The sequence below is a fragment of the Dendropsophus ebraccatus genome, chromosome 1 (genome assembly GCF_027789765.1).
Source record: "Dendropsophus ebraccatus isolate aDenEbr1 chromosome 1, aDenEbr1.pat, whole genome shotgun sequence".
NCBI classification, from domain to species: Eukaryota; Metazoa; Chordata; class Amphibia; order Anura; family Hylidae; genus Dendropsophus; species Dendropsophus ebraccatus.
Genome location: NC_091454.1, coordinates 118,668,942 through 118,678,337, shown reverse-complemented (window position 1 = coordinate 118,678,337; position 9,396 = coordinate 118,668,942). Strand labels below are relative to the sequence as shown.

At 49.7% G+C, this 9,396-nt stretch overlaps 2 protein-coding genes across 2 annotated transcripts in view; one reads left to right on the top strand and one right to left on the bottom strand.

The window, feature by feature from the left end:
* Positions 1–2,157: 2,157 nt before the first annotated feature.
* CCDC71L (coiled-coil domain containing 71 like) lies at positions 2,158–3,475 on the bottom strand. Its single transcript, XM_069977576.1, has one exon. The coding sequence runs from the start codon at positions 3,259–3,261 to the stop codon at positions 2,638–2,640; it is 624 nt and encodes a 207-aa protein (XP_069833677.1). The 5' UTR covers positions 3,262–3,475; the 3' UTR covers positions 2,158–2,637.
* A 131-nt stretch (positions 3,476–3,606) lies between these two features.
* Positions 3,607–9,396, top strand: part of PIK3CG (phosphatidylinositol-4,5-bisphosphate 3-kinase catalytic subunit gamma) — a 79,441-nt gene continuing 73,651 nt past the window's right edge. The window contains exon 1 of the mRNA XM_069977551.1: positions 3,607–3,685. The gene's annotated coding sequence lies outside the window, so the exon portion shown is untranslated. The remainder of the gene's footprint in view (positions 3,686–9,396) is intronic.

The following is a 9,396-nucleotide window of genomic DNA, read 5'->3' as shown; positions in this document are numbered from 1 at the left end:
TGGATAACAGCAGTGGGCCGAGGTGGCGAAAGAGAGGGTCCAAGGGATGGCAAGTCCCGCCTAAATGACTTGTCAAACAATAATAAAAGCACAAGGGAAAACTTAAGAGAAAAGTATCACTTTAAAAGTATGGTCCCACAGAGCAGCTACTGCATGCATGTGGTGGCCAGTAAAACTGTTTTAGGGTGCCTTCACACGTACCATATCGCTGCGTATTTGGTGCGATTTTTACATGCGAGTTTTGATTTTTACATTATTTTCAAGTGAAAATCAAAACTCGCATGTAAAAAAATCGCACCAAACCCGCAGCGATAAATACGCAGCGATACGGTACGTGTGAAGCTACCCTTAGGGTACAAACACACAGGGCGGATCCGCAGCGGATGCGGTGGGACAGTGCACTGATTGGCTGAGTGGAATATCCAACCGGGAACCCCCGAAGCAAGCCGGAGCGTAGAGCAGGTACAGTATATGCCCTGTCCCGCGGGGGCGGGAGGGTTAACAGGGTGGTCTCCTTACATACTCACAGCGAGCCCTGTGTGTTTTTGTACCCTTAGGGTGACTTCGTGTACCATATTCACAGTGGATTTCACTCTGAGTTAGCAGCGAAATTTTCTACGGATACCTTCCCCGCTGTGAGTATGTAAATGCCGGCCCCAGAAACATACTTTGCCTGATCCACACTCCGGCTGCAGCTGTGGGTCCCGGAGGTCCCACCCAGCCAATCAGTGACTGCGGTGGGGCAGTGCACTGATTGGCTGCATGGGACCCTACAGGCACCAAGAGCCACAGATGCAGCCGGATCGTGGATCAGGTACAGTATGTTTCTCGTGGCGGGGGTTAAGGGGGCCCACTTTTACATACCTGCAGCAGAATGACAATCCTGCTGAGAGTATGTAATCACATTGAAACTGACAGGGAAGGTATCCGCATGGGATTTCGCTGCCAATTCACAGCGTGAAATCTGCTGTGGATACAGTGTGAACCCACCCTTAACAGCCATCTTGTGCTGATTAGCTTCTGCAAGTGGGTGTGGCTTTGTCCAGATGTGGTAGCTGCAACGTGGTAACTTACCCCTAAGCTCAATATTCAGCTGCTGACCACAAACTAAGGAGAATGAAACCGTGTGTACTCTTGTGGACTGCAACTATCACCAAGTTGATAAAAGGTATTTGCCATCAAAGCCTGAATAGGGCATCCCCAGCAACCTTCAGCCTGTTAATGGCAACCGCAGATTGTCAGAAAGCTAAAGAAACCCAAGATAGCTGCCTAACACAATTTGCCTACCTACCATTAGCATGAATGGGCATTATGTAAATTACATTGGACACAATGCATAGGACATCCACCGCAGCTCAGACCACATCCACTTATCAAAAACAGGCTTGACATGTTCCGGCTTTGTGAGCAACCCCCTTTAAATTGTTAAATATCACAAAATATTTTGTAGCTCAAAGGCTCTAGGCCTCTTCTGAAACCAACCCCTGTATTTTTTTTAACCAGCAATAGAAAAATGAAAGTAGGAATGTTACCAGTCTTCTAGGCAGCTGTTTTATTGGACTACACTAGATGTTACACATATGGTTCTTTGTGGCACAGGACTGTAGGCAAAAAAAGTCTAGAAGGTGTCACAGGTTCAGACCAAGTCCAATTCATACAAAACATGCAGTCCGCTTTTATTACAAAGTAGAAACAAAACTGTAGAAGAATTCCAGAAGAGATGAGTCAAGATAGCACCAGTAACAGTCATACACCTCCTGTGCCACCCACCTCTGGAAGCCGACAGGTGAATTGGCAGAAAGGCACATACATCTGGTATAGGTGGCACCAACTAGAGTACCTGTGAGCACCAGTCACATCAAAAATAAGGGAATAAATATCCTTCCTCAGAAGTTGGTTTTCTACAAAATGTAAGAATACGGTGTCTGGCCCCAATGCCACTAAAGTTACATGACCACAGAAGTCTACAGCTATCCAATGCCCGCTCCACGCAAAACAAGACTGGAGATTGTACGAAAAGCCTGACTAACACCTAGAGAAAGCCACTAGCGCTAGTTTGTTCATGAGGCTTGGCGCACACAAGTGACCACAGGAACCAGACACTTGCAACCTTCTAACAATTCCCTTGACAATTAAAAAAAAAAATAATAATTAAAAAAAATAAATCAGATTTTGCATAAATGGGCATCCAGCCTGCCAGGCTCAGCGCCATCCACTCAGAATACTTGGCACAAAAGAAACGAAGTAGAAAGGTAAAGTGAGAAGCTACTAAAGGAGTCTTTGGATAGGGGAGAGGGGAGCTCCGGGGACTGAGGTAGTTGCCACCACAATTGGTCCTCCAGTCTTTGCATACAGGTCACCCTGCTGGCCCCGGGCGCTGAGGGAAGCAGGCGGGCTGCCACAGTCCTCCCGGCCATGCTCCAGACACTCCAAGAAGGATGTGACTTCTGCCCCCCATATTGCAACTAGTCCACGAGGATCGCGTCCCGGGATCGCCTCTCCTATCCGGCGGGAGATCCCGCTCTTTTAGTAGTAGATCTGTACAGTAAAGTGCAGCAGCCGGAGACGGCCGATCCCGGAGACGTGTAAACAGACGGAGCCAGCGGAGAAAGTGCACAGGAGCCCGGGCGGGCCGGCTCAGGACGACCAGGGCGACACGAGCGGGAAGCGGCGGATCCGGACCACGGGCTGGAGGTTGACCTGCAGGATCTCCTGCGCCCTCCGGCAGGCAGCGGCCGCCTTCGCCTGGCACGACACGTCCCTGACCCGGATGGTGGGGAAGCTGGTGAGCTTGGGGGCTGCCGCCTTCCAGATGTCCTCCAGCGACCTGCCCAGCAGCCCCGGGATCTCGGAGGGGGTCGGACTGCTGCAGCCGCTGCTGCTGGCCCCGGACTCGTCGCTGGCAGCGGTCTTGCCCCGCCGGCGCTTCCTGCAGCTCAGCCTCATGCCTCTCCGCTTTCTCTTCACCGGCGGCTTCTTGGGCTGGGCGGCGGACGGCTGCGGCTCTTTGGCTTTCTTGTGGGAGAGCTGGCTGGGGTCCGGCACCACGGAGCGGCACGAAGAGTAGCCGTACACGTCCTTGCTGCGGAGGATGACCGGGGAGAAGTCCCGCTTCAGGCTGCACAGGAAGTTCCACAGCTCCGTGTCCGAGCTCATGAAATGCTTCGACTCCGGCACGAAGATCTCCAAGGCGTCTTCCAGCGGTTTCGTGCCCGCGAACAGCAGCTGCGACCGGGAGTACACAACTTTCTCGTCTTCCATGACTCCCGCCGCCTTTGTCTGTCCCCGGCTCGGGCAGGCAAGGAGTTAAATCTATCGCCGTGCGAGGAAGAAAAAAAAAAAAACTTAGCGGCTGCCAAAGGTTTAAGAAGCGCCCCCCTTCTGGCCGCCTGCTTTAACGCAGGGCGCTCCAATACCAAACGGGAAACAAAATGGCTTCTTTGAACGGCCTCTACCGTTGGCTATATAACTGCTTCTTTGAAATACGACATACCCCAGGCCCGCCCACATAGTGGAGATACGCTGAGACGATTGGCTGGGCGCAGCATAGTCGTGTCCGTATTGGCTGGCGACGAGACAGTGGGCAGGGCTTTGGCGGGCGTGGAGGGGGTGCCAAAAGTGCAGTAATAGATGTCGATCCCGAGCGGTCTGGTAACGTCGGCCATGTTACTTCACCGGCTAGACGGTCGGTTACTTTGTTTGACGTTGTTTCTAAGCCACTTTGTTGTTATGGTGGCGAGTTCAAAGCCTTTCTGCTCAGTGCACAGTGTATTGGTGGTCACAGCAGGTTAACTTAGCAAGACGTTATACAGCTATCTAGTAACCAGTGGTAACCAAGCCTCCCCATGCCACAACGGGGGATAAGCCATGTGGTACAGGGACCTGAGCCTGTGTTACAGACACTCAAGTGGGGGAGATGGGGTGTAACTGTATTCAATGCTATAACCTACCCTGAACATAAAGCATGGTACTGTAGTGGGGGTATAAAGGGTATCTCCCTGTATAGCACCTGTTCATCAGGGTTATGCTAGGGAAGACCTCAGTACCTGGCTGTGTGGTGGCCATATGCCCCACCTCACAGTCTGCAGTGTATGCTGGTGCAGCTTCTGTGGGTTTTGCCTGTATGCCATGGGTATAGGTCATGGTATTCCAACATACAAGCAGGGCCGTTTTAATACATTGGTGGGCCCAGTGCACAGGCCTCAAGAGTGGGCCCCCCCCCCCCAACCCAGCGTTATCAGAATCGGAGCTCCACACAGAGTATGATCCCCTGAAAATGTCCCCACACTGTATTAAGAGCCCCAATACATATGGTAGTTACCTCATAACGATATCACCAATGATAGCATTACATAATACCGCCACACCATGACCACTATCACTACAGCCCTATAACAGTTACATCCATTTACTCACAGGGGGCGTCTTCTCGGATCAGAGTCTGTCCCCTTTTCTTTCACTCCATCCAGCCTGGGCCACCATGAAGTCTTCTCCTGGCTGTGAATCTTCTCTCCAGAATCTGCCAGAGAAACATTTTAGGCTCCAACACATACAGTAGTAAGGTCCCCTGTACCCCTATACAGTAGTTACTCCCCTATGTACCCCTATACAGTTGTTACCCCCTATGTACCCATATATAGTAGTTACACCCCTCTGTGCTCCCCCACAGCTGTGTGCTGCCCCCAGTAGTATATAGACACCTGTGTGCTGCCCCCAGTACTATAGATCAATAGGTGCTGCTCCCAGTAGTATATATACCCCCTGTGCACCCCCCAGTAGTATATAGACCCCATTGTGCTGCCCCTAGTATATAGACCCCTTGTGTGCTTCCTCCAGTACTATAGACCACTAGGTGCTGCCCCAAGTAGTATATAGCCCCCTCTGTGCTCCCCCAGTTATATATACCCCCCGTGCAGCCCCCAGTAGTATATATATCCCCTGTGCTCCCCCAGTAGTATATACTCCCCCTGTGCACCCACAGTAGTATGTATATCCCCTGTGCTCCCCCAGTAGTATATAGTCCCCCTGTGCATTCCCCAGTAGTATATATACCCCCCTGTGCACCCTCCAGTAGTATATATATCCCCTGTGCTCCCCCCAGTAGTATATAGTCCCCCTGTGCACCCCCCCCCAGTAGTATATATATCCCCTGTGCTCCCCCCAGTACGCTTTCCCAGTTATATATAACCCCTGTGCATCCCCCAGTTATATATATATATCCCCTGTGCGCCCCCGAGTAGTATATAGCCCCTATGTGCGCTCCCCGTTATATATACCAGTTATATACCCCCTGTGCGCCCCCAGTTATATATACCCCCTGCGTGCCCCCAGTTATATATACCCCCGTGCGCCCCCCAGTTATATATACCCCCGTGCGCCCCCCAGTTATATATACCCCTGTACACCGCCCAGTTGTATATATATCCCCTGTGCGCCCCAGTTGTGTATAGCCCCCCTCTGCACTCCCCCAGTTATATATACCCCCCGTGCGCTCCCCCAGTTATATATATACCCCCTGTGCGCCCCCTGTTATATATACCCCCCTGTGCACCCCCCAGTAGTATATAGCCCCCCTCTGTGCTCCCTGTTATATATACCCCTCTGTGCACTCCCCCAGTTATATATACCCCCCGTGCGCTCCCCGTTATATATACCCCCGTGCGCTCCCCCAGTTATATATATACCCACTGTGCGCTCCCCCAGTTATATATATACCCCCCGTGCGCTCCCCAGTTATATATATATACCCACTGTGCGCTCCCCCAGTTATATATATACCCCCCGTGCGCTTCCCAGTTATATATATACCCACTGTGCGCTCCCCCAGTTATATATATACCCCCTGTGCGCTCCCCCAGTTATATATACCCCCCTGTGCACTCCCCCAGTTATATATAACCCACTGTGCACCCCCCAGTAGTATATAGCCCCCCTGTGCACTCCCCAAGTTATATATACCCCCTATGCACCCCCAGTAGTATATAGTTCCCTCTAGTAGTATAGCCCCCCGCTGTGTGCTGCCCCCCGTTATATAGCCCCCCTTTGTGCTCCCCCCTCCCATTATAGCAAATAAAAAAACAAACACTTTATACTCACCTGGGTCCGCGCGTTCCTCTTCTCATCACCCCACCCCTGTGGCCGCAGGCAGTGCTTTGCCTGCGGTCACAAGAGGCCGCTCTCCCCTCTCGCGGTGTCGGCGCTGAGTGACGTCACTCAGCTATACCACTGCGGAAGAGTGACCGCAGGTAAAGCACTGCCTGCGGCCACAGCGATGACTGACAGGGAGGGAGCCAATAGCTCCCGACCTGTCAGTGCCGCTGCTGCCGCCTGTACCTGTGAGCGCTTGTTACGAGCGCTCATAGCTATAGTGCAGAGCGCAGCAGCAGGCGGGGGGGCCCTGCAGGGGGCGCCATGGATGGGTAACTTACCCATCCCGATGGCGCCCCCTTGGCAGGCTGGTGGCCGGAGCCCTGTGCGACCGCAATGGTCGCACAGAGCAAAGGCCGTCCCTGCTCAGGGTGGGCCCCTTTAACCAGTGGGCCCGGTGCACCTGCACCATGTGCCCTCTGGTTAAAGCGGCCCTGCATACAAGGTGGCAGAGTCCTGGGAGTTACCACCTGTGACTACATTGGGAATGTTTTACAGCAACATAACCTTTATGTTTGGGATCGAAGAGCAAGGGAGACTACACCTTTGTTTCCTGCAAGTAAAATACAAAGACTGACCTAAAACAGACCAAATGTAGTAGACTAATGCTGCGTTTACACGGAACGATTATCGTGTGAACGATCAAGCGACGAGCGAGAAATCGTTCATTTTGATCTTTGAACATGTTCTCAAATCGTCGTTGGTCGTTCGCAAAAAAATCGCAGATCGTTCCGTGTAAACAGTCGTTCACTGATTTAACCCTTAGGGGACAGTTTTCATTTTTGCGTTTTCGTTTTTCCCTCCTCGTGTATATAAGGCCATAGCGCCTGCATTTTTCCACCTAGAGACCCAAATGAGCCCTTATTTTTTGCGCAACTAATTGTACTTTGCTATGGCAGATGTAATTTTTGCCTAAAATGTGTCGGGAAACCAGAAAAAAATTATATGTGTGGTGAAATTGAAAAAAAAATGTTTTTTTTTTTTTTTAATTTGGGGGGGGGGGGGGGGGGGGTTGTTTTTACTATGTTCGCCCTGGGGTAAAACTGACTCGTTATATATGTTCCTTAAGTTGTTACGATTACAACGATATGTAACATGTATAACTTTTATTTGATTTGATGGCTTGTAAAAAATTAAAACCTTTTAAAGAAAATATATGTTCCTTAAAATCGCTCCATTCCCAGGCTTATAGCGCTTTTATCCTTTGGTCTATGGGTCTGTGTGAGGTGTCATTTTTTGCGCCATGATGTGATCTTTCTATCGGTATCTTGATTGCGCATATGTGACTTTTTGATCGCTTTTTATTACAATTATTCTGGATTTGATGCGACCAAAAATGCGCAATTTTGCACTTTGGGATTTTTTTGCGCTGACGCCGTTTACCGTGTGAGGTCAGGAATGTGATTAATTAATAGTTCGGGCGATTACGCACGCGGCGATAGCAAACATGTTTGTTTATTAATTTATTTATTTATTTTTATTTATAAAATGGGGAAAGGGGGGTGATTCAGACTTTTATTAGGGGAGGGGATTTTGTGTTATTAAAAATACATTTTTCTTTTACTTTACACATATACTAGAAGCCCCCCTGGGGGACTTCTAGTATATGCACTCTGATCTCTCATAGAGATCCATGCAGTATAGTTATACTGCATGAATCCATGAGATCGGTGTTCTATTACTTTTGGCTGCTGCAGCCAAAAGCAATAGAATGCCGAGCCGGGATCAGCGCCATTACGGAGCAGACCCCGGCCCGGGATGGATGCGGGGATCGCCCCCCCGCAATCGCGCCGCAGGGGGGCGATCCCCCCACTAGACCACCAGGGATGCATATCAGCAAGTATTTAGAAGCAGCTGTCAACTTTGACAGCTGCTTCTAAGTACTTAATTAGCGGGCACGGCGATCGGACCGTGCCCGCTAATAGCCGCGATCCCGGGCTACATGCGGCACCCGGGATCGCGGCAGTTCAGAGGCGACCCCCCTCTGAACTCCCATAGCGGCACGAGGACGTTCAATAACGTCCTGGTGCAGCTATGGGTTAACCTATGTGTGAGATAGGCTTAAGCGATCGCAAGACGATTTTTCCGCACAATATATCGTTCCGTCTAAACGCTGATTGTTATAAAAAAAAAAATGGTTACTTCGAAATCGTTCATCGTACGATCGGGCAAATTATCGCTACGTGTAAACCCAGCATAAAAGGTAGACTAGTGGTGCGTTTACACAGAGAGATTTATCTGACAGATTTTGGAAGCCAAAGCCAGGAATGACCTGTTCCCTGTTAATAGTCCATTCGTGGCTTTGGCTTCAAAAATCTGTCAGATAAATCTCTGTGTAAACGCACCATTAGTTTGGCCTGTTGAAGCTTTGACTACCCCACAGGTACACTGCAGTATACAGCTTTTTTTATGGTTTCCCTATGTATATTTACTGCGTAAGGAAAAATTGTGGTGTGAATGTGTCTTGGATGAAAATCCCACATTAGATTTCGATGCGCCAAATGCTTTGTTCTCTTTGTGGACAATCAGTACCAGAGCTTATGTTTATGACCAGCTTAAAGGGAATAGATCATCAGAGCATGACCTAGTTATTTAGTGCGGACTGAAGGACCTACGTAGTGTGGACTGTGAGGACTTAAGTAATACATAACGAATAAAGCTTGATTATAGAGTGTTTGCCATCACATTATAGCTTATAAAGGATATTGGAAAGCTCTAGGCTGTGCAGAATTGTATACAGAGCACAGCGTATTTTAAAGTGACTGTACCACCAGGCCCAGGCTGAAGCCCTGGAGGGGGACCGACTAACCTTAGTGGGAGGAAACCCCAGCCCCTCCATGATAGGGTTCCATTGACTATAATGGAGTCATGTTATGGAGGGGCTGGAGTTTCTTCCCACTAAGGGTGGGTCGGCCCGCCTCCAGTGCTCCAGGGGGAGCAGGAAATCTTGGCCACTTTATTATATATACATTTTGTAAGTCATTTTTTTCAGCATTCTGGATGGTGATCCCCAGGGGCGTAGCTAATGTCTCCTGGGCCCTGGTGCGAGAGGCCAACTTGGGCCCCCCCCCCCCTCCTTTCACGACCAAGTGATGCTATTGTTGTGTGTGTGTGTGTGTATATATATATATATATATATATATATATATATATATATATATATATATATATATATATATACACACACAGTGGTGCCTTGGATTATGAGCATAATTCGTTCCAGGACCGTGCTTGTAATCCAAATCCACT

What these genes read in the sequence shown, in the direction of transcription:
- CCDC71L (XM_069977576.1), bottom strand. Translation starts at nt 3,261, where the DNA reads ATGGAAGACGAGAAAGTTGTGTACTCCCGGTCGCAGCTGCTGTTCGCG.